This window comes from Acomys russatus, chromosome 14, assembly GCF_903995435.1.
Source record: "Acomys russatus chromosome 14, mAcoRus1.1, whole genome shotgun sequence".
Classification (NCBI taxonomy): Eukaryota; Metazoa; Chordata; class Mammalia; order Rodentia; family Muridae; genus Acomys; species Acomys russatus.
This window is the reverse complement of record NC_067150.1, coordinates 51,275,941-51,300,634: the sequence shown is the minus strand read 5'-3', so window position 1 is coordinate 51,300,634 and position 24,694 is coordinate 51,275,941. Positions and strand designations below refer to the sequence as shown.

The window sequence follows — 24,694 nt, the reverse complement described above, 5'->3', positions numbered from 1 at the left end:
TGCCCCCCACTACTCATTTAGACTTTGATTAACAGATATCATTATTATTATTATTATTATTATTATTATTATTATTATTATTATTACTCCCACTTGTAATACAAAATCTAAATTGCACTCCATAAGGACCTAATCTCACATCTCTTCATTCTTGAAATGAGGCATCCTGTGAATTGTGCTTAATTCAAGAAAAAATTAATGCCACCTAATGTGTGCTACCTAGTTCTGAAAGGAAGGCAGACTCAAATCCCACATGATCTTTTCTCAAAAGAATCGTTATAATGGGCAGGTGATTGTGTCAGGCTTTCAATATGTTAAACATCTTGCTGCTGAATGAAGTTGTTAAACAACAAAAAGGTATGATCTCAGGCTGGGGAGACGGTACAGTCAGTAAAGTGTCACTCAAACTTGAGGATCCGAGTTCAAATCCCCAGCACCTATGTAAGAGCTGGACATGGCGTATATGTCTGTAACCCCAGGATGAGGGGCCAGGGACGAAGACAAATGGACCCCCTCAGTGACCAGCCAGTTCCAGGTTCATTAAGACCTTGTCTCAGAAAATAAGGTTGGGGAGTGATAGAGAAAGACAGAAGGACAACCTCTGGCCTGCATCCACAGGCAAACATGTGCGCGCGCACACACAAACATGTAGACCACATAGGCACATACCCAAAGAAAAGCTTTGCATAGCTGCAACTTACAGGATGTGACTGTTCGAATCCCTCAGTTCTTTTGTGCAGTGGTGTGATGATGGGAGTGTGGTGGTGTGGTGATGAGGGGTGTGGTGGTGTGGTGATGGGGTTGTGGTGGTGTGGGGATGGGGTGTGGTGATGGGGTGTGGTGATGGGGTGTGGTGGTGTGGTGATGGGGTGTGGTGGTGTGGTGATGGGAGTGTGGTGATGGGGTGTGGTGGTGTGGTGATGGGGTGTGGTGGTGGTGTGGTGATGGGGTGTGGTGGTGTGGTGATGGGGGCATATGTGTGTCTGCAGGATGTCAGGTGTCTCTCTGCCTTATGACCTCAGACAGGCTCTGTCAATCTGGAAGCTCACTGTTCTGGCTAGGCTGGCTGGCCACAGAGTGTTCAGGATCTGCCTGTCTCAGCCCACAGTGCTGGGAAGCAAAGAGTGGCATTGAAAATGAACAAAATACATTATGTGAAATTCCAAAAGACTTAATAAAAATAGCATTTTAAAAATCACTATGTGAATTGGGGAGTGTAACTCAGTGGTCAGAGCCCATGTCTAGCATGCTCAATCCCCAGTACTTTTTTTTTTTTTTTTTTTCATTGCTATTCAATTGCTAGTTCTATTTTAAAATATGCTTTAAAGACCATGAGAACAGTGAAGGAGAGCCTCGGAGTAACTGAAAGCCAGTGACTTTTCTCATTTAGCAGACATCTTGATTGGGTTAAATTCATGCCAGTGACCTGCTGGGTTCCCAGCCAGGAGCATCAGAATCAGACTGGGCCCCAAGTCTTATGGACCTTAGCTAGGCCAGGCCCCCTCTGTTTCCTTCCACTTTGAGGCATCACAGTGGGAACGTTTACCAGGAAGCCTGGCATTTACCACGATAAGCCCTACCTTCTTCTCTATCAGAAAGGAATTCCTCTCTGTGTTATAAAAATCTTGTGAGATGAAATTTCAGTTACAATTTCTAAAAATATATAGCTATATTTGGCTTCAAATTCAATTTATTCTTGTTTCTATCCATGGTAGTGGGACCTGTATAAAGCAGAGGATGCCACTCTCCTACAGGCAAAGAGAATTAGTGATTTTTCACGGACACCAGCACAGCTTAAATGCTATAAGCTCCAATTTTACAAGGGAATCCAAATTTGCTCTCCATAGCCAGTGAAGTCAAGAACTAATGCTGTTATTTCTCTGAATTGTATTCCTTGACATTTCACCTTATATCAGGGGGAAAAAAATGTGTGTGTGTGTGTGTGTGTGTGTGTGTACACGCATGTATTAGCATTTGAATGCATATGCCTGTATAGGCCAGAGGGCAATGTTACATGTCTTCCTTGGTCACCTTCCATCTAATTTTTAAAAACAAGGTCTTTCACTGAACCTGGAATAAACTGATTCAACTTGATTGGTTGGCCAGCTGCCTTCAGAAATCATGCTGCCTCCCCACTGCTGGGGTTATAGGAGCACACCATCATGTCTGGCTTTGTGTGTGTGTGTGCGTGTGCGTGTGTGTGTCTGATGATTGAGCCACAGCAAAGAGGAAAGCGAACATCTTCACCCGCGCTAGTGACATGGTTTCCCAGCAACCTGAGGGGAGAGACCCTGTTGTTAGTTACCAGCTGAACAGCTTTGCATCAACTGCCTTGAGAGAGGGTTTCCAGCTATTGAAGTAGCCTCTTTAGTAGCTTTTTTTTTTTAGGTGTCCAACTCACTGCTTAGCTTGGGGGCAGTGCCATACATAATCAGCTCACAAAACACTAGGAGTGCTAGCAGCTTAAGATTCTTTTTTTTTTTTTTTTAATCTTCCCCCTTCTCAAGATCGCTAGTAGTTTCTTGATCTTAAAGGAAAAGGTTTTACTATTATTATTTTTTTTAATGTAAGTTGAAAGAATGGAAACGATAGGATGATTTCTTCGCAGTCTTCAACTGTATATGAATTACAGAGCTCAAAAAGGCACAAGTTCAGGCAGGGGCAGCCAATCTACAGTTGCTAGGGTGATACACACTAACCCAACAGTTTTAGACTCCCTTTCTGATAATTAAAGAAAAGTCTGGGAGCCTTAAGCAGAGTGAGCTTCCAGATGAAGTAGAAGCCATTGCCATCGGAAAGAACCAGAAGGGACAGTCTGATGGCATCACCCCGGCGGGAAACCTGCACTAGCCTCTTCTGCTGCAGTAGACGGTGTTTGGAAAGATTTCCAAGCAGGGCTGTGGGCAGCTGGGAAGGTAGGTGGTGCAGCTCAAAGCCCAGTGTTCCCTGCTGACCTTCAGAGGAAGGCCTGGCGATGGGGAGGTCGCTCCTGTCCCAAGTCTTTGTGGCTCCTCCTCCCAAGCCGGGGCTGCCTAGGCTACAAGCATTTTGGCACCAGGCCTGTTCCTGTCACTGCCATCTTTCCTATTCTGATCCCTCCACTGGCCTTGCCTCCTTAGGCGCCACCTTCTATCTCTGCTGCTGGCATTTGGGATTCAGATCAGGGCTTTTGCTTGTGACCTCAGCCAAGTTACTCGGCCCTCCTCCTCTCCTAAAAATCTGTAGCAAATAGTTTCACCCCAATAGATCTTCAGGAAATACAAGTCTCCTCTTCCTTTTTTTTTTTTTTTCCCCCTGTGTGCTCATGAGCACAGCACCCCTGGTGACCTCTCTGTATAGTGAGGGCAGCCTTGCTAACAGTTCAAAGTGGCCAGAGACATCCACTTATCAAAAGTGAATCTTTGTCTTTTCTGCATGCTGTGGTTGGCTCTGTGCTACACTTGGCGTTTGTTTACATTGGCTTAGTTCTCCAGGAGAAATGCTTTTCTTTTTGCCCTTCTGTATTCACTGCAATCCCGACTTCAAAGTATTCACAGTCCACTCTCAAGCTGACTAGTGCTCCAAGGCAGCCATTGTTTAAGCTAGGGATGGAGAGGATGTGCAAGTCTTAGAATCTGCTATGCTTGCTTTTGCTAGACTTTAAATAAAGCACAATAATATTGAGTTCCTCCCACATGCCGGAGCGTTTTATAAGCAAAGAGACCCATTGTTGTTAGAAAACTAACTCATAAAACTTAGGATACATATTTATTAGTCACTGCCACTAGATAGTATGTCTTATCATCTTAACAAAGCGTTTACCATCAAAGCATAAAGACAATGGGTCATTCTCAAAACTTGTGCCTTTGCGGAGTTATCCACACCTGGCATAAAATGGTCCTGAAGCTGAGGCTGCAGCCTCCAGTTTAGCTTCTCCTCACCTGGAATCAGGGACTTTGGTGCCTAGGCTAGGCGGAAATGATCGGCTTGCTTAAGTGACAGGGGACATCAGGAACAACATGGTGACAGCAGCACCTTGGGAAGATAAATCTCACACGCACATGCAGAATGGATTACCTCAAACCGTGCGGCTTCACCTTGCTGACGGGTCCACATCTGGGGGCGTGATTTAAAAGCTCATAAATATGGTTAGGACTTCAAGGAAGGGGCTGGTGAAAATTACGAATTTCAAGGTTCCATCGAGGAAGGTGAAGGATCAGTATTTATCCAACTGCTTCACGTGTCCCAGATATTTATTGTCACAAGTTCGTATCCTTGGCGTGGTCATTGGGAAACACATGGGGGCATCATGTCTGTCATTACCCTACCTTTTGGGTTAGAGTTGTAAAAGTAAGAAAATATCCTGCCAGGCTGAGTATTATTCATCTGGATACCACCTGCGTTATTGTTATGGAACACACTGAGTTTGACAGATAGCCCTGTTCTTAGCCATCCTTAGAAAGATTAGAAAGGAGCCTTCATGTTTAAATATTTCAGCCAAATGTCTTCCTTCTGAGATTGCACGAAGTGCAATGTCTCTATACCTTAGTTAAATAAATGTTCCCATCGGATGTGTGTGTGGCTAGAAGAAAGGAGGGGGCGGACCTGTCTTTAATTCCGTAGCCATCAGAGCCTGAAAAAGTGAGCTCTTGGATCGGGCCATCTCCCAAGAAACCTAGTGTCTTTTTCTTAAGTCAGAAATATTAGCTGGCAGCTTCCATTCCCAGAAAGACAAATGAGAAGACTAGCCACTGGTTCACTGAGAACTTTGGGGCCTATGAGATTCAGCATAGGAGCCAGGGCTGTGTGATACATGTCCCTCCACTGGAGGCACGGGCAGAGGTTTCACAGGAGCTGGAAAACCGGGAAGCTATAGAAGAAGCCGTTGTGTCATAGTCAGTCCTTGGGGGAGCGGAGGCCTTCAGGCTGGGAGTTGAGCCTATGTGGGAGGGTCTTGGGGGAGAACTGGAAAACAGCGCAAGAAATGTAAGCAGGGATGTGCACCCCTTGTGCAACTAGCAACCAGGTCTTATTCTTAGTGGGGAAGAGGGATTTCCACTGTCCTAAGTAGCCAGCCAGCAGAGGAGGAGCCTGGGCTCAAAGCCAGAAGACCCATCCTTGCACCTCACAGTCACTTCCCTTGTGTGACCTTTGACATAAAACCTTCCCTGAGCTTCCGTAGAAGCAGGAGGAGTAATTCCTACCTCTCAAGATTCATCAGAGAATTAAAAAAGGAGAGATGTGAGAGTTTGAGGACATGGTGAGTGCTCCAGTCAAGAACTGTCCTGTCTGCTCCTGAGGCCTCCTACCACTCAATTGGCTGAGGGCTCCTTGTGTCTCTGCATTTTTTCCGCCTACAGTTTCTGTGAACACTGTGATCTAGCAAGCTGTGTTACACGCTTCCTCTGACGATCTCCCTTGCTGTTCCTGAGTCAATGTGATCTCGACCCTCTCTTTGGAGATTTTATCCTAGCTGGCCTCCAAGAAAAATGTGAAATTCACATTGAAACCTACATTTAAAAACAAAAACAGAGAAACAGAAATAAAAGTTAGGGAGATGTCTTCATTGGCGAAGTGCCTGGCATGAGTTCAAATCCGCCACCCTGACAACAAAAGCTTGGCACAGCGGTATGTATTGTTGGGTCTAGGGTGGAAGCCAAGAAAACTCACTTTGGAGGCAGAAGCTTAAAATGCAAGCTTTCTCTCTTTTTTTGTTTTTGTTTGGTTTGGTTTGGTTTGGTTTGGTTTGGTTTTTTTGGTTTTTCAAGACAGGGTTTCTCTGTGTATCCTTAGCTGTCCTGCACTCATTTTGTAGACCAGGCTGGCCTCAAACTCACAGTGATCCACCTGCCTCTGCCTCCCAAGTGCTGGGATTAAAAGTGTGCGCCAATCCCAGCATTCAGGAGGCAGAGGCAGGCAGATCGCTATGAGTTCGAGGCCAGCCTGCCTGGTCTGCAAAGAGAATTCCAGGACAACCAAGGCTACACAGAGAAACCCTGTCTTGAAAAACCAAAAAACAAAATGCAAGCTTTCTTTTCTGTGCACACAGAGAGGCCGCCAGTTCAAGATCTGAGCCACATACTGGAAGGGAGATTGTACATTTTTAAAGGTTGGGAACACAAGGCGAGGTGGAGCACAGTGAGTTTTTGCATTGACCCATCATATTTTGACACAGGAGGTTGATCAAGGAAGTAAACACAAGTGACTGAGCCTTTCCAGCTCACCTGGCTTCAGACCCTGGCAGTCATGTCTTTGACTTTGGCCTAGAGTTTTGGAGTGATAAGGGCACGAAGGAGTAGCAAGCTGCACACAGTTAATTAAGTCAACATGGCAACACATTATGACTTGTGTGCCTTAGCTTAGATAACAGGATAGCAACAACTTCCCTCTTACCCCCTGACTGGCTAACAGACACACAGGAAACACCTGAAGGAGCAGGAGTTGGGTTCCCAGGCCTAGGAACGTGAACTCAGGCTTGACCCCGCCAGCAATGGCTGGACCCAGAAAACTGTCTCTTAGTATCTGTAACCCCGCACATGGGAGGCAGAGACAGGAGAATCCCCTGGAGCTCGCTGCCAGCCACTCTAGCCAACTGCTGAGCTCCAGACACAGAGTGAGAGCCTGTCTCAACAAACAAGGCGAAGGGGCTGGAGAGATGGCTCAGCAGTTAAGGGCAGTGGTTGCTCTTCTAGAATACCTGGGTTCAATTTCCAGCACCCACATGGCAGCTCATAACCATTTGTAATTCCTGTTCCAGGGTATTGACACCCTCTCCCAGCCTCTGTTAGCACTGTACACAAACACGGTGCACAGACAGACATGCATGCAAAACTCTTATATACATGCATGTTTAAAAAAAAACAGTTATAAGAAATTTCCTTGAAAGAGAAGACTGTATAATTAGATTATAATCTTAAAATCGTAAAAAAAAAATTACAAGTAATTTAAAAAAAGAAATCTCTGGAAGCCTTATTCACCATTATCCCAAAACAACATCCAAGTGTATGAACGGTGGTATTGCAGCTCTGCTGTCTCTCTGGCAGCAAACCCCACCCGAGAATGGTGTGTGAATGGAAATGGGGTCTCAGGGGACTGTACCAATAGGCCAGCCCTCCCGTTGGGGCAGAGGTGTGTGTGCCTGTGTGGGATAAAGCAACCAGATTCCCAACAAGCTGAGCACTGAAGGTCACTCCAGCACTAAGGGCATGGCCACAATGCCTCTCTCTAGCCCCTTCCCCACGCCAGTTCTGAACAAGCTACCTTGGCCTGCCTGTCCTACTGACCTCAACGGAGGTCAGTGGATTATCCTTCAATGCTGCCATTTTACAAGTAGCAACGCCACCCGTGGGCCTGTGGTTTGTTGGGAATGTTCTTAGGTGGGGAGCCATGGTTCTAGAGAAAGACTCTCAGAAGTGCAGGTCCTGGGGGGGTGGGGTGGGAGACATCTTTCTTCAGATTATGGAACTGGACATGGCACAGGAAGTAAAGCAGGCACTCTTAAGGCAGGTTGGTAGGTATAGGCCTAGGTGGAGACTTCAGTGACAATTTGGCAGAGCTGGGAAGGGAAGGTGTTGTAAGTCACAGCAGGTGAACTTCAGATCCAAGTTCACCACCCTCTGGCTTCTCTCCCGCCCGCTCAGGGCATCTCAGTGACTTCTCCACCATCTCCTATTTTCTCTCCTGCCTTTTTTCCTCTTCCCTCTCCCCTTCCTCCCAGCCTTGGAGATCAGGCTTTTCTTTATGGTATGTTTTGAGTGCTGGAGATCAAACCCAGGCCCTTGTGCATACTAGGCAAGTGCTGTACCATTGAGCCAGATCTCCAGCCGGAAGCCAGTCCTTCCCATGTGGCCTTATGGCAAGTTAGCCATTGTCATGTCATCTTCCTGTCATAGTTTTTCTGCTGATTCCCAGACCTCAGCATCACATCTCCCAGCCAATGAGATCATCCATTCTAAAAGGAGTGTCCTGCCCTTTACAAGGAATTGCTACTGTCCCAGTGGTAGATAAAAATTTCCCTCTGCTGGTCAAAGGGACATAATTAAGAAAGGCAAGAAGGTAGGCTATTTGATGAGGAAAACAGCCAACCCAGGCTGAAGGAGGAGGGTGTCATGGTGTCATGAGAAGAGGTCTGGGCAGGAAGTCCTCACCCCTCCAGCTTGGAGATCCCCCCTTTGCCCCATAAGGCTTGGCTAGGGCTCCAGATCCTTCACTGCTTTGGGGGACTGGGCTCCTCGGGGGATGAATTTATGAGCCTGCCTCCTCTCCACCTTTGCCCCCTGTTATAAATAGCACAGATGGGAGCTTTGCAAAGGCATCTTTTTCCATTTGAAGCCGAAGAGTGACTGCGCTGTGTTTGTTGTCTTTGTTTTTTGACTGGATTGATTGTCATGTAGGAGGTTGGGATGCAAGTTGAGAAAGAAGGAAGAAGATACAGTAAACAGGAAGTGACCTAACAGGTCAAATGATCCCAGATTGCAGCATCTTTCACCTCCTTGAATGCCTCCAAGAAAAGGAATCATTTTAAATCGCCTATCAAGAAGCCTGTGAAAAAGCACAAATCTCCCTCACATCCTGCTTAGTGACCTGGAAATGCACATAGCCAAGGGTATTCGTATAAGCTGATGGCGGACACAGCCAAAGGAAGGGAGAGCACAGTGGACCTCAAAGTGCTTATGTGCCAAGCACTTTACTAGCTGAGCCCTTAGATAATAACTTTTTACAGTCTATATATAATAATTAAGCCAGATGAGAACATTGCAAAGAGGACATACATGATTCAGGATGGGGCAATGAAGGTCAACTGAGAGCGACTCCGTGTGCCTCGATCTTGCCTCACAGGAATATGTGCCCATCACATATTGGCATGAATTTTTTTGTGTCTTTCTATTTAGACCAATGACTGGCAGCTTTATTTTTTAAGAGGCAGATTATAAATATGTTAGTCTTTCTGAGCCAGACTGTCTGGGTTACTACCCAGCCTTATTGTGATAACCCCCAAACAGCCATAAACATTAAGTAAATAATGAAATATTTGCTCAGATTGGTCTCTATTTACAAACACAAGGGCTGGGCCAGATTTGCATTGGAAGCTGTGGTTTGCTAGCTCAGGTTAGATGCTAAGCAGGATCTGTGTCTGGTCCCACTTCATGGCCCTCTCTGCTCTAAAACCACATTGGCACTCTGTTGTAATTAGCTCGAAAAACTTGCTGAGTGATCCAGTGGGCCAGGGGTACTAGCACAGCCTTCAAGAACATTTTAATAAAAATAACACTGAGAGAAGGGGCCATCCTAGGAAGTCTGTATGTTGCTTAACCATTTCCCTGTGTTGAACACTAAGGATGATTCTAATGTTTCTATTATTGATAATAACACTGTGATGAGCTTTATCACCTTGAAATTGTTGGCCTCACTTCTTACCACTTCCTTTGCCTAAATTCCTAAAGGAGTGCAGCGCTTGAAGCAGCATACATTGCTAAATTGCTTTCCAAGAAGGTGGTCTTCATCTACATTCCTCACGGTGCCGAGAGAGAGAGAGAGAGAGAGAGAGAGAGAGAGAGAGAGAGAGAGAGATTTATCATATGCAGAAGACTTCTTTCAACAGACTGTCATCCATAAAAGTTTTGGATGCCATATGTATTTCCACAAACCAGCTCACCATAAACACAAGAAAATTGGCGTTAGCTCCAAGTCACTTTAAAAAGTATTCTCCCACACTGCTGTAATGGCACGCTTATTAAAGCTACATGCTTTACCTCTCAGGGTCACCTAGCCAGCCAGCTGAGATTGCCCTGCCTTGTGTGTTTGTGAAGCACACAGAGAACGCCTGCTTTCCATTAGAGAAGTGTAAGCCGCCCCCCCCCCCCCCCACTATCTGGACGCCTGGCCCCACCCTTCCTGCCATGATGGACCGAGCCTCCTCCCTGTGAAGCTCACCACCGAATATGTCATCCAGATTACTCATTTCCCTCAGGAAATCTCATTTAGGTTAATTTTGGCACACAATTGAGGGTAATTCCCGAGCAATTTCTCTTATGATGGCTTGCAACATGTAAAATTTTCCTACAATGTGTTGCGAAGGAAATCACTGGAAAAATACTAAGAACATCTGATACTTGTCCAATCACCTTTGTAACAGCAAGATATACCTCTCTTGAAAGGCAGTACTCGGTGAATGGAGACCATAAATTAGTGGTGGGTAGTGGAAGCAGATGTTCGCTCTGCCTGTTATCAGCAGAGGCTGTTTGAACAGTAAGAATGGAGGAGCTATGTAAGGAGCTGTCTTTGAGGGTCACTGCGCCCTCCCTTCTTTTGACATTTTAGCCTTTTTTTTTTTTTTTTTAATTTGTCCAATTGAAGAAGAAAGTATTTCTAGTTGAGGGGTATTAGAGAGGTAGGGATGGGTCCTCTGGTTGCATGATAATGAGATTTACTTTAAAAATAGATAATTTTTCAGTCGTATTCAAATCTATAGACTAAATGATAACAAACTCCAGTGTTTTCTGAGAAGCTACTGCAGAGCTCTTCCTCCTGTTTCCTCATTTGATCCAACAGCCTGAAGAGGTCAATACTGCAGCATCTCCGGTCACAAATCCAAAACAACGGAAACGCCAACTCAACTGGCATGTCCAAAGAGCCGGGACACATAAGCACAGAGTCAGGACAGCACCCAGGGCTGACAGACACCCATGCTCATCTGAGCACGCTGATGACACTTTGCTGGGGTCTCCGGAAGAGTTTGGCTATAAGCCACCAGTTCAGAGGCATCTCCATTAGACGTGAGGGGGTCAGCTTCCTGATACACAAGCCAGAGTTCTGGCCACCACTGTCCCCTGATATCTCAGGTTAGGATCGTCTCCAGCACCTTGTAGAGAGAAGTGACCTGGCTGTCATCTCACATTAAGTTAGCAACAAAGGCAGGACTATGCCACTGGCTTCCTGATCCCCATACTTCCCCCCACATTCCAAGCTGTTTGTCCTGATAGATGGCATCAAGGACACTTAACAATTACGTGACAGTGTTCTTGGGGAGGGGCAGGGAGAAGGGGAGGTAAACTGTCCTAGTTTGGTCTTTCTTGCTGTGATTAAACACTCTCTGGCCACAGACAACTGAGGGGGCGGGAGGGGGTTACTTTACATTTCACACTCAGCTCTCAGCCCATTGTTGAGGGAAGTCAGGGAAGGCACTGACCTGATACAGAAACCACCATGAGGAATGCTGCTTGCTGGCGTGCTCACCGCTTTCCTACATTTCTTTCTATAGCCTAGGCCTACCTGCCTCAGGAACAGTGTTGCTCACAGCAGGCTGGGCCCTCCTACATCTGTTAGTGATCATGGGAGTCCCTCGTAGGCATGCGCACAGACCATCTGATCGAAGCAAGTCCACAACTGAGACTTCTTCTCTCAGACGATGCTAGGCTAGGTCGAGTTGACAGTTAAGCCTAGTCAGAACAGGGCATATCATCTGTCTTAAAGAAACATTACACGTAGAATAGTATTTCACAGAACCATACCCTCCCAGAGATGTATATGACTAATGGCAAACTATAGTCTACTCTTTAGTTAGCCCTATAATGCTGATGCCAGCGGTACACGTGCCTTTGACAATGAGATGTAAATCATTAGAGGAATCTGGGTAGAAGGTCAGCAAAACTCTCTGTACTGTTTTTACAACTTCTTGTGAACCAAAGTATTTCAAAAAGCAAATAACAAGCCCTTACAATAAGAAATTATTGTAATGGGAAGACAAGCTAAAATATTTATTCATTTGCTACGGGTTCAGTATAATGTTCAAACAGCCACTGTGGGAGATACAGCATGTGGTTGGTCCTTCCCAAGCCTAGGGAAAAAGGGGCGCAGCAGAGTCACCTCTGGGCTGAGCTCCGTCCAGGATTCTTTAGTGACAGTTCCTTAATCTTGTTCTCTGCACTAAGGGTCACCGCCGTCAGCCACTCCTTAGGCAAGACTGTGGCCGTCTGTGTGACCTTTGGCCTCCAATCCTCTCATAAAGATTTTTAAAACCCATGTTCTTTGGTTTTGAACCTGACAACTAACAGCAGCGTGTGTTTGGGGGAGGGGCACCGTTAGCTCTTGGCGTCTCTTGTGTAGCTACACCCTTCACTGTATAGCCAGTTTCCAAGCTATGTGGACATCTGCCAGGAAGACCGCAGTGGCAGCGTCGAGATCCCTCCATAGGGCCCGCGCTGTGCCCTATGTGCCCTGTGTGTCGGGGTCCGTCCAGCAGTGCTAAATATCTTGCATAATGGCTAACTCAGAAGAGCAGGCGACCTTTTAGCTGTGCCCCTGGTGGTCTAAAGTGGCGTGTGTTTGTACGATTTCCCACTGGGAATCCCATTCTGACCAAACTGGGACAGAGGGCTGACATATGGATTGCATCTTCGGGGCCTCTTGTCCATTCTTGAAATGTTCTCTGTTCCCTAGCTACATGAGAGTAGTTCTGTAAGAGACCTTACAGTCTGCCTGCCCCACCCCCACACAGGTAGGGCCCACTCCACACTCCAGCCAACATTGCGTTCAAAACACATCTTGAGTATGACCCCCCCCCCACCCCATTTCTTTAAACATCTGGTATTTGTTGATCCCACAGATTAAAATTCTAACGCTTCACTCAGGGATGCCTGATTCTCTGGCCTGGTTTCATCCCTCACTGCCACCCTACCCTGTAGTTTATGTTATAATTTAGATGTAAAATGCCTCCCACAAGTACGTGTGTTTGAACACTAGGTCTCCAGCTAGTTGTGACAGTTTGGGGGGCTTTCGAATCTTTGTAAGCTGGGACCTGGATGGAGGAAGTGGGTCAGTGGAGAGGGCTTTGAGGCTGCCACCTCCAGAGCACGCTCTCTACTTCCTGTTAGCACCATGAACAAGTGGCAGCCATACACTTCCCAAATACGAACACCACCCATGGCTTCCTCAGCACCATGAACTGTACCCTCTCAAACCATGGGCCAACGTAAATCCTTCCTCCTCTAAGTTGCCTCTGCCAGGTGCCTCATCATGCTTTGTTCATTCCTTCCTCCGTGCCTTAGTGTGTATGTTCCCTCTACTCAAGATGAGTCCAGGGTTAGCCAGAATCAACCGGAGCTTGCAGACAGAGAAGACCATGAGCTATCTCTAGGACTGATCAACTTAGTTACATGTTGCTGTGATAGAACACCATGAGCAAGGCAATCTATAGAGGGAGCACTGAGGGCTTATAGCTCTGGGGCGGGGGGGGGGGGGCAGGGGATACGAGCCCATGATGGCAGAGCCGAAGCATGGCACCAGGCACAGCTGAGAGCTCACATCGCAGCAAGCTTTGAGCGGGACGCAGAGAACAAGCTGACCTCCAAGAAGGCCACACCTCCCAATCCTCCCCCAAACAGCCACCAACTGGGTACCAACTATTCAGATGCCTGAGATTGATGGGGGGACATCTCATTCAGACTGCCCACCATCATCAGATTGTCCGTCTTACCCATCCATGAACATTAATTTAGTTAGGCCCTTCGACTTGGTTGAGTAGGATCTATTAATTTTTTAGGTTTGTTTGTTTTTATTTTATGTGTATGAATGCTTACCTAGATGTATATATGTGAACCACAAGCATATTGTGCCCATGTACACTGGAAGAGCACATAGATCCCATGGAGCAGAAGTTAAAAATAGTTGTGAACCTCTGTGTAGGTGATGGAAACCAAGCCCAGGGCCTCTTGAAGAGCACCCGCTGCTCTTACCCAGTGAGCCATCTTCCCATCCCCAGGGTTTCTATCCTCTAGGACCTCTAGCGATGGCAGCATTTCCTTGTTTCAAAGCAAAAGTGGATGCAAGGCAGTGAGGGTGTGGCTATCGTCTTCCTGACTTTTCTGCTAAAATGTTCAGGGGGTGAAGGCAAGACATTTTTAAAGTGGAAGAAAGACATAGCAAACATGGCATTTTTTGAAAGGCTAATTGGATACGGACGAGTGTATTGAGGTGATGTCCTGTTGTTGTCAGATATAATGTTTTACAGAGAGGCTATTTGTGGAGAGACCAGTGATTACTGACGGATTAATGTGCACTCCGGAATATGGAAGCAATAAGGCTCTAGCCTGCAGTGCCTGCAGAAAGACGTCAGTCAAAGTCAGAAGCAAAACTGAACACCTTCTGATCTGACCCCGCCTACGGGATTTGGCCCATAGGATCCATGTGGATAGACCCACGTGGATAGACCCAGGATTTTTTAGGGCAATCAAAAATGACCTTGATATGGTCTGCTGACCACTCTGCTCCTGCAGTGTGGTCTCACGTTAGCTATTAGATTCAAGAAGTAGAAGAAGCCTCTGAGTCGGTGAACATGTGTCTCAAGTTTTAGAATTGCCATTCTGATTTCATCTTCTGTCACCCCAGAGCCCAGTGAATAATCCTGTAATCTCAATATTATTCATCGTCTGAACTACATTCTGCCTGCTTCCATCTGCCCGTGGCAATGTGACAGAGTTCTCTGCTCAACCCATGAGCTGCAGTCTTGAAATCAGGAAACAGGATCATGAGCCCCATGGAGCCGGCTTGGGCAGTGGGAGAAAGATTCTGATCCAGATCATTCCATTTTGTTCCAAAGCTTTACTTTTAATGCAAAATAAAATTGTCTACCCGGAACATGAGTGGGTGATGGGAGATAAGGCAGAAAAAGAATTAAGGGATGAGATTGTGGGGTGGGGGCGAATAAGATTCAAGTCAGACAAGAGTTTCCACCAATGAGTTGGCTGTATGGTAACGTCTGTTTTTAGAAGCTTGCTGTGCAGAGCAGTGACACGCATTAGGCATTGTGCTTGGAAAAGTGCCTCAGAGAAACAAGCAAATCTGCTGGTGCTCTGATCTCCAGAGACACAGTTACCAGTGGAGACTCGGAGCTCAAGCTCTTATTATTTCCCATGAGGCTGGGCCAGGAAACAGCATTTGCGGGAGGTGGGGGATGGAGAGCTGGTAGTATCCACGTGGTGGTAGGGTCTGCAATGTGGGACAGACTCGGTGACAGCCCTCAGTTTTAAATGGAGTATTTACTGTGGTCCCAAAGAGATTTAAGAAATTCCCAGCATGGGGCATGCATGACCCTCCATAGTCCCGGAGCCCTGCCCCTTCCTGTTCGTTTCCTCCTGGTCAGTTAATTCAACCAAAAGAACTATTGAATTGATCTGTCTTGTTTATTGTGTGGGGCTTCCACCCAACCCAGACTAGGGTAGGTGCTGAGTGCATATCTGCTGAATGAAGGCATGTGTGAACTTGAGAGAGAGAGAGAGAGAGAGAGAGAGAGAGAGAGAGAGAGAGAGGGAGAGAGAGTGGGCATACAACTTATGTGTGCCTGTGGAGACCAGAGGTTGGTTGACATTAGCCGTTTTCCTCTGTTGCTTTCCATCTTACTTTTTGAGTCTCTTACAGAAACTGTTTCTCTCTCACTGATTGGCTAGACTAGGAGCCCCCAGGAGTGCCTCGTCTCTCTTTCCCAGTGTTGAGATGATAGGCATTTACTGCCACACCTGGATTTTTTTTTTTTTAACATGGGTGCTAGGCCCCAAACTCAAAACCCCAGGCTTGTACAGCAAGCACTTTAGCACACTGAGCCGTTTCCTCAGCCCCAGGAGCAAGGGCAGGAGGAAGGCCAGCTTGAGGCCAGCCGGTGGATCTCCTGCCACAGCCACCACCTCTTCCCACTCCTTCTTTCCAGATGCTCTTGATCCATGCTACAAAACCTTTTCTTTCTTTCTTTTTTTTTTTTTTTTTTTTCAGAGCATTGGCTGTGACGACTTCCTGGGATCCGACAAAGTCGTGGACAAGTGTGGGGTGTGTGGAGGTGATAACTCGGGCTGCCAGGTGGTGTCGGGAGTGTTTAAGCACGCCCTCACCAGCCTGGGCTACCACCGAGTTGTAGAGATTCCCCAAGGAGCCACAAAAATTAACATTACAGAGATGCAGAAGAGCAACAACTATTTAGGTGAGTCTGTGTCTCTTCTTCACACATGCACAAGAGACTGAGACTGTGCACTGCAGCTCATGAATTCGTTCCAGGACGGGGGAGGGCAACCCAGTGGTGGCCAGATGTCCCAGGACATACAGGATTTGTTATTAGGGTCTTCCTGACCTGCCCTGTTGTAACAGAGCTGGGGTGGGGCATCCTTGTGAGAACTCAATGGCTAATGTCTGTACATTTAGACAGGTCTTTACTCTCCTCAGGAAAGACATGGTCATGAAACGGGCAGCAGACTCTTCTGAGCTGGGGGAGGCTTTTTGTCAAGCAGGGGAGGGGAGGCTGCTAGCCTTTGTTCTCTTGAGGGTTGGAGAACAGGGGCAGCCAATGATTCCTCCCAGACCTTCACTCGCTGGGGGTCCAAAGCAAAAGCAGTCCCTGCCTCCTCTCTGCTTCCACTGCCTGGGGCAGCAGGCCCTTGTATGGCTTCTGAACTGCTGCAGAGCCCTGAGCAGTCCTGTCAGCCAGTACCATCTGTGCGGAACCCAGTTTCCTGCGAGCGGGAGCCTTGCTGGTGCTTCCTTCTGGATGGACACGTCTGGGTTATATGCATCCTTATCATGCAGCAGTCACAAGATGAGTTAAGTGGATATTCTAGGGGTGCCTTTTTGGGTTTTTTTTTTTTTTGTAACAGGGTCTTGATCTGCACCCCAGTCTGGCCTGGAAATCACAATATAATCCAAGCTAGCTTTCCTCTTACCTGCTGGGATTACAGTCATAAGCCATGAAGCCTGGGCTAGGGTATCATTTCTTCAAGATATTTAATGAGCAGCAATAAACATTTTGGTTGTTTTTTTTTTAATTATTTATTGAGCAGGAACTTGTCTAGAACAAAGTGTGTGTCAGGCAGGCAATATATTTACGGCTTTTCCTGTATACAATCCTGGAACACTATAAACAGCCTAGAGCCTACAAGCTATTCCCAGCCCCGTTTTACAAATAAAAGAGACATATGGAGATCGTAGAACTTGCCAAAGTCACACAGCAAAGAAGACGCAGAGCTGGCAATCAAACCAAGGGAGTGTAGCTCTAGGCATGAAAGTCTAGCATGAGATAATTCCCACAGAATTCCTTTCCTGTACCACTGCTCAGGAAGTAGTCGCTGTCCACCAGAGGTTTTCGAAATGCCATTCATTTCAAAGTGTGTGTGTGTGTGTGTGTGTGTGTGCACCCGCGCACACGCATATGCTTACACATACTTGTGGAGGCCAGAGGCCAACCTCAGATATAATTCTTCAAGTGCCAGCCAGCCACCTCGATTCTGAGCCCCCTAGCCTGAAGCTTGGGTGAGCCAGACTGATTGGCTAGTAAGCTTGGGGGTCAGCCTGTCTCTGTGACCTCAGCACTGGGCCTACAAGCATGCGTTGTTGCATCTGCTTTCGTTGGGGGTTCTAAGGGTCAAACTCGGGTTCTAATGTTTGCACTTGACTGACTGAGCCATCTCTCCAGCAATGACTTCACAACCATCTCTTCTCTACCCACCCAGATGCAGCCCAAGCTAGCTTTACTAGGTCTGATTGTCTGGAGGGCAGAGGAAGGCAAATGGGTTTCCTGGACAGACCCAATTAAAGCAGAAAACTGTTACCTTTTCTCTGGCAAATCCAGGAGCCACCAAAGTGGCAGGAAGCCTAGTTTCCCTGCAAGCAGTTTGTGTTATTTTAAATCTCAAATAATGATCTCCGTGTGTTTCCGCCTTTCTCTGATGCTTTTACGAGATCACATCTCCACACACATCCTGCCTCCTGCAATGGAAAATGCTCCTCGGGAGTTATTTGAAGTGTGATTGTGTTTAAACGTGCTGGCAAACAATGCCCATTTTTATTAGCTTTCTGTTGTTTTTAGTAGATGTTCCCTGGCTATCTGTGGCCCCGTTCTGAAATCAGTAGATATCCTGAGTGACCATGCACATGTTAGCAGCATAGGAACAACCCAGAGCCTTCTAGAATATGGGATTTGTTGTTGTTGCTGTGGTTAGACTCAACAGATACACTAAGGAAGGCCTCTGGCACTTACTTACTGGTGGCTCACAGTGTGTCCTCCCTTCCTTTTGTCTCAAGAGTTTGTCGGGGTATAAAACTTAAAATGGAATACAGCTGGAGAAGTAGCTCTATGAATAAAACACAAGCATCAGGACTGGAATTCAGATCCCCAAGCATGTGTGTTGTCCCAGCTCTGTCATCCAACCCTGAATGCCAGCACTCGTTCAGGAGGCAGAGACACGAGGCCTGAGGCAAGCTAACTAAACTAGCTCCTCGGAGAGCTCCAAATGCCGAGGTCAACACGAGGCCCTACTTCAGTGAATAAAAAGTGTAGGCTGATGGGGAGAGATATGCAATGTCACGCTCTGTTGTCTATATGCACACAGCTCATTCACGTGAACATGTGTATAAGATACATATATTCACAAAATTACAGGGTACAAATCTCCAGTTCCCATAAGAGGGATGATGAGAAAGCAGAGGGAGAAGAGAAGTGCCAGGTGCCAGTGGGAGAGTGACACTGGAAGTTGCCTAACGCCCTGTGCCCAGGAACCAGTGGGTTCATGAGAAAGGTGTCATTCATAACAGTCACATGATGCTGTGTGAGGAAGGAGAGGGAAGAAGAAGGAAGCTTTGAGGAAGGAGCCTCCAGGAGTGAGGAACACAAACTTCCAGCCCTTGCATTTATGTCACCCTGGAACATTCGAGATTTTTCCTTCTCTTTTTAAAACTCAGGATATAATTCACATACTATAAATCTCAGTAGGTGGGGTGATCTTTTTTTTTTTAATCCCAGGCCTTCTTTGTCTAACTCACCTCAACTGTTCAATCCTTTCTCTACAGAGTCCGTGTTCAAATCTGTGTACACAACCATTCGCACATAGGCACAGCTGTGGTCTCTAGACTCCAAGGCCGGTATTTTCATTAACCATTGTCAGACAGTGAAATAGTTTTCAAAGAGCCATGCATCACCTACTGCACTTGTCTTGAGAAGACTGGGTGGGCCAGTGGATGGCTCAGCAGACAAAAGTTCTTGCCTGATGACCTAAATTGGACCCCCAAGACCCACATGATAGCAAGAGAGAATCAACTCCCTCACGTTGTCCTCTGACCTCCGCACATGTGTTATGGCATGTGTTCTGTCCACATGGATATCTGTGCCTGACTTGCATGCCTGGAGATGCCTGGTACCCAAGGAAGCAGAGAAGGACATGGAATCTCCTGAACAGTTGTGAGCCATCACGTGGGCGCTGGGAATCAAACCCAGGTCCTCTGGAAAAGTGGCCAGTGCTCTTAGCCGCTGAGTCATCTCCCCAGCCTGTAATTAATTTTTTATATTCCATTTTTAAAAAAAGATTTTAGAGCTACTTACTAAAAGTGCAATTTTAAAATTAGAGTATGAAAATTGAACAACAAACATTTTTGAGACAAAAAATTCGCTATAGAAGCCAGATTGACCTCAGACCGGAAACCTTTCTACTTCAGACTCCAAGTGCTGGAACTAAAAGCCTCTAGCATCATTTTCAGATCTGAAAATGAAAATTTTAAGGCAAAAACTAAAGCTGGTTCTGTAATTCCAGCACTCGGAAGGAAAGGCAGGTGCTTCTCTGTGAGTTCAAGGCCAGCCTGGTCTACAGAGCGAGTTCAGGACAGCCAAGGCTACACAGAGAAACCCTGTCTGAAAAAAAACAAAAAACAAAACCAACAAACTAAATAGAAGAGGGAGGTATGCTTATCAACAGGCCTTAGCTGAAACGTTAGTAATAGGGTATTGAACTTAATTCTGAAATTTTCCTGTAAGGCCTGGCCTGCTGGCCCCTGCATTTCCATAGCTCTCGAGAAGACTGGCTCCATGGAGCTGGAGCAGCAGGCCACCTCCAGCGAGCAACACTGAAAAAAACCGGGACATTTAATGGTGTGCACATAGCATGAGAAAATGACGCGTGTTCTTCTCATTTCAAATTATAAAACTGAGGATACTCCAAGAGTGGGCTCCATTTTCGTCAGGATCACACAGTAGCAATTGTTCATGTCCTTCAAAACTTAGTCTATTAGTCAGATCTAGGTTTTACTAGGTAAGGCCTTAGAACTGCTGTCTGTTGTTAAGCTATGAATTCTCCTTTTGTGTGCGACTTATTCTCAGACTTGCTATTTGAAGAAAAAACATTGAATCTAATGTTATTAAAATGACTGGCAGTTTACATTGCTTACTTCTCCCTTAATAAGATGTTGTAAAATTACGTTAGCTGAAATATCAAAGTTTGGCACAGCTGAATCAGTTCAGTTTACTAATGCCATTATGCAACAGTTCAGATATGAGACATAAAAGTGTAGCGGGCAGAGGCTAATCACTCAGGACCCGTAAGACCTGCCAACAAGTACACCAACTATGGGCTGTAGACTTGGAAGGGGTTCTGGAAGGTCTGAAAGATTTTAAAAACAAACTGGCAATACAGCTCCCTTGAAACACGTTTAAAATAACTGGGCCTGTAGAGATGTGTCATCAGTTAAAAGCACTGGCTGCTCTTGGAGAGGACCTGAGTCCTGTTCACAGCACCCACGTGGCAGCTCACAGCTGTCTGTAATTCCAATTTCGGGAAACCCAGTGCCCTCTGCTGGCCACTGTGGGTCTAAATGTGTGCTCAGTACACTTTTATAAATTTAGGCAAACACTCATACATTTAAAACAAAAATGAATAAATTTTTAAAATAGTAATGGTCAGCACCTAACACCTCAAGACGCATCATGGAGTTACCTATCACTTGCAGACTTTCTGAGGTAAGCAACTTTATATATGGGAAGGCTTAGAATGTTTTTTAAAATGTGGCATCTTGGACTGGAGAGATGGTCCAGCGACTAAGAGGACTTACTGCTCTTGTAGAGAACCCAAGTTCAGTTCCTGGCTCCCACAGCTAACAACTGCCTGTAACTCCAGCTCTAGGGGGGCCTATCCCTGGACTCACATGTATGTACCCCTACGCATAGACATAATTAAAAATAGTTTGAAGATCAACCTATAATGACAACTGATCCTGAGGATTTTTTTATTGACATTTAAAAAATATATACAGGCAATAAAAAGCAAAAAGAATAAAATTCCCTCGTGCCAATCTTACATTGGACCTACTGCCATTAAGCGCACACACATTATTATTTGCATTTTCCAACCACTAGATTTTTGAAAAATATTTTTCATGTTCTTACAAGTTTGCCAACTTAAAAATTGTTGAATTTCAATTTTGCCAGTTTTAGAATTGAGACTCTCTTACTGTTTTCTCACAGTTACAAGTAATAAGTGTTTTCTGTTTGTCTTCATTGAGCATTGTAGTCTTTGTCTTGTAGTTAAGCTCTGTCTCTGTAGTGCGCATTTTTTAGCTTTATTTTGTCAGGTCTGATGATAACTCTCTTGAAAGCTGGTCATGCTTGTATTTCTCAGGAATACCTGCCCCCTGACAACATTATAAAAGTATCCCGTAAGAAATCATTGTTTCGGGGCTGGAGAGATGGCTCAGTGGTTAAGAGCACTGCCTGCTCTTCCAAAGGACCCGGGTTCAATTCCCAGCACCCACATGGCAGCTCACAACTGTCTGTAACTCCAAGCTCTGACACCCTCACACCAATGCACATAAATTAAAAAACTAAAAAGAAAGAAAGAAAGAAATCACTGCTTCAGTGGATCACTGGGAGGTCGAGGCCAGCCTGGTCTACAAAGTGAGTCCAGGACAGCCAAGGCTACACAGAGAAACCCTGTCTCAAAAAAAAAAAAAAAAAAAATAGAAAGAAAGAAAAGAAAAGAAATCACTGCTTCTCCAGCCCTATTTTTATTTAAATATTTAATGCCTTTGGAACTGACCTTTGGGTGTAGTGTGAAATAGGACTTAGCTTTCTTTTACCAGATAGTTTGCTCAAAACCATTTTTCAAATTTTCCTCCTAAACTGAAATATCCTCTCTACCACATGTTACATGCAAACATACATAGATATACTTCTGGAGCCCCAGTGTGTCTCTTTTGCTTTAGTACCATAGTCTTTGCATTACTGTAGTTATATTTTTATTTATTACAGTTTTAATAATATTTTATTTTTCAAAAATTCCATACATTTATATAATGTATATTGATCCTGTCCTGGCCACTACTACCTCCCTCCAACTTCCCTTAGTACCCCTCCCCCATCTCCACCCTAGGTCTGCGTCCTTTTTATTTAGCTCTCACTGGTATTAATAACCCCCTGGGCCCGGTTAATACTGTGCATGAGTCTGAGGCTACCCACTGGAGCATGAGCAACCTACCAGTGTCCACATCCACAAAGGAGAGCGACCACGCCCTTTCGGCAGCCATTAACCACAGATAGCTCCTCAAGGGCCCTCCTCACCTGTGCTGAAGTGTTGACAGGCTTGATGGTGTGCAGGCAACTACGGGCGCTGAGCTGATGGGAGGTTGATTGGGATCCAATGCCGAATGCTCGGGGCTACTTACTCTTAGCGTTTTGACCAGTTGAGAACATCTGCAATCACTGCTCCCCACTGCAGAGAAGCTTTTCTCACCAAAGTGGAGAACAGTACAAATCTATAGATATAAACAGAAATGGTTAGAGTGTAGCAACACATCTGTAGGGTCCCTTCCTGAGGCTTATGATCACCCCAGTCATGGGCTTTTGACCAGACTTATGTTACAAGACGTGAAGTCACGCCTGTGGAACAAGGCTCATATCCAAGCAGAAAGTGACTGGTTACCCCCAAATTCTCCATGGCACCAATGCTCCATCTTGGGTTCATGCAAGCCCACACAGGACCCAGCACCGGGAAAGATCAGTGTTATCTTTTCTCTCCCAGCAGCCTGTGTGCCGCCACCTTCTGGAACTACATAAATTGTCCTTCATAGAATGAATTTCCTCGTCAGTTCAGGGTTGATTTCTCTGAGTCCTGTATCCAAAGTCACTTGTGTCTTCAGCGATAAGGGTCCTATCATCTATGTATAATGGGCATCTATGTATAAGGTGATGCCCTGTGTTTTGGGTGTGTCTGGGGCCTACCTAACCAATAACTTGTGGGAAGATAGCCTGCATCTGGCAGTGGGATTTTCGAATACCATGTGTCTTCTTAGAGCAGTATTGTTTACCCACACAGGGTACTTCTGTTCAAACTCTCTTACAAATATATATATTTATTTTTAATTAATAAGTTTACAAACTAGCCAATTTCCACATAAGGCTTTTTCCTGCAGCCGTAGTTTTCACTAACACACCCCCTACCCTCTCCTCTCCCCAGTCCCATTATCTCCACTTAAACTTTTTTTCTCCAGTATTTCTCTCTCCCCTTTGGTTGAATATTGTCGCTTTACAATGAGTTTTACTCTTGGAGGTCACCTCTCTTCCCCTTCCTAATTCTTCACCTGATCATTTGTTCTTGACTTAAATATTCTTGAGTATTTTTGCGCACTTGTTCTTCTAAATGTACTTTGAAGTCAGCTCTTCAAAATCCATAAAAAAAAAAAAAACCATTGGGATCTTAACTGGGATGGTACTAAATGTACAGTAAGTTAATTTGAGATAGAAAATGGACATTTTTACAATGTTGAGTCTTTGAATCAAGAGCATCAAAGTGTACCTGGATTGTGAGCTTTAATAAGGTTTTTTTTTATGTTAATTCTGTCCACTTGACTAGGTCTATCTTACAGGTTTTGTTGATTCACTGTGTGACATCATCCCACTGTGTCACTGATTGGATATGTTGGTGTGTGTGAGGTCTGTTTGTTTCATGCATTTGTTTTAGCTGTGCATTTTGATAGACTCTTTTATTTTTTGAGATTGTATTTATTTTTATGGGTATGGGTGTTGTGCCTGCATGAATGCATGTGTGTATGTATGCATGCATGTCATATGGGTTCTGGGAATTGAACATAGGTGGAAGAAATAAACTGACTCCACAGAAGTTGTCCTCTGACCTCCACACATGCACCTTGGCATGCACACACACACACACACACACACACACACACACACACAGAGGCACACAATGTACATACAATAATGATAAACTTAAATAAATAAGGTATGTGGAACTATAAAACAACTAGAAGAAAACAGAGGAAACTTTCATGACATAAGTTTGAGCAGTGGCTTATAATTTTTTTTTTTTTAATGATAATAAGGACCTAGAGAGATTGCTCAGTGCTTAAGAGCATTCCTAGCACCTACATGGTGGCTCTCAACCATCTGTAACTCCAGTTCCAGGAATCCAACACCTCCCGGCCTCCAGGGGCACTGCAAACACGTGATGCGCGCTAAGGTATGTGTAGGTAAAATACCTATGCACATGAAGTTCATCATTAAATGATGACTTTGCAGTGGCTTACCGCAGGGTTCACTGAGCTGGTTGCAGGGCCTCTGGCTGCTCTCTCTCTCTCTCTCTCTCTCTCTCTCTCTCAGCCAGCGAAAGCCCAGCAACAGAACTCTCCACTTTAAAATCTTTTCAGAGGCTGCCCTTCTGGCACTTGGAATCCTTTCTTTCTTACTCCATGGCAGAAGAAGAAAAGAAGAAAAGGGAAAACAAAGAAAGGTAGATTTGTCTTTGGATTGGCCCAGGACTTTGATCCTTTCCCCACACCGGCACCTGCAGTGTTTTATTGCTGTTTCTCTGTGAGGCCACGCACTCCTTGATGACAAACAGCCCAGCCTTAGACATTCCTTCTCTCCAGTCCGCATAACAGAAATAGAGGTGGTGCTGGCTCCCCA

General features: G+C 45.5%; 1 protein-coding gene across 1 annotated transcript in view; it reads left to right on the top strand.

Annotated features, from left to right (window-relative positions):
• Thsd4 (thrombospondin type 1 domain containing 4) overlaps positions 1–24,694 on the top strand; it is a 176,484-nt gene that overhangs the window by 76,658 nt on the left and 75,132 nt on the right. The window contains exon 2 of the mRNA XM_051156574.1: positions 15,742–15,946. Within this exon, the coding sequence (XP_051012531.1) occupies positions 15,742–15,946 (205 nt within the window). The remainder of the gene's footprint in view (positions 1–15,741; positions 15,947–24,694) is intronic.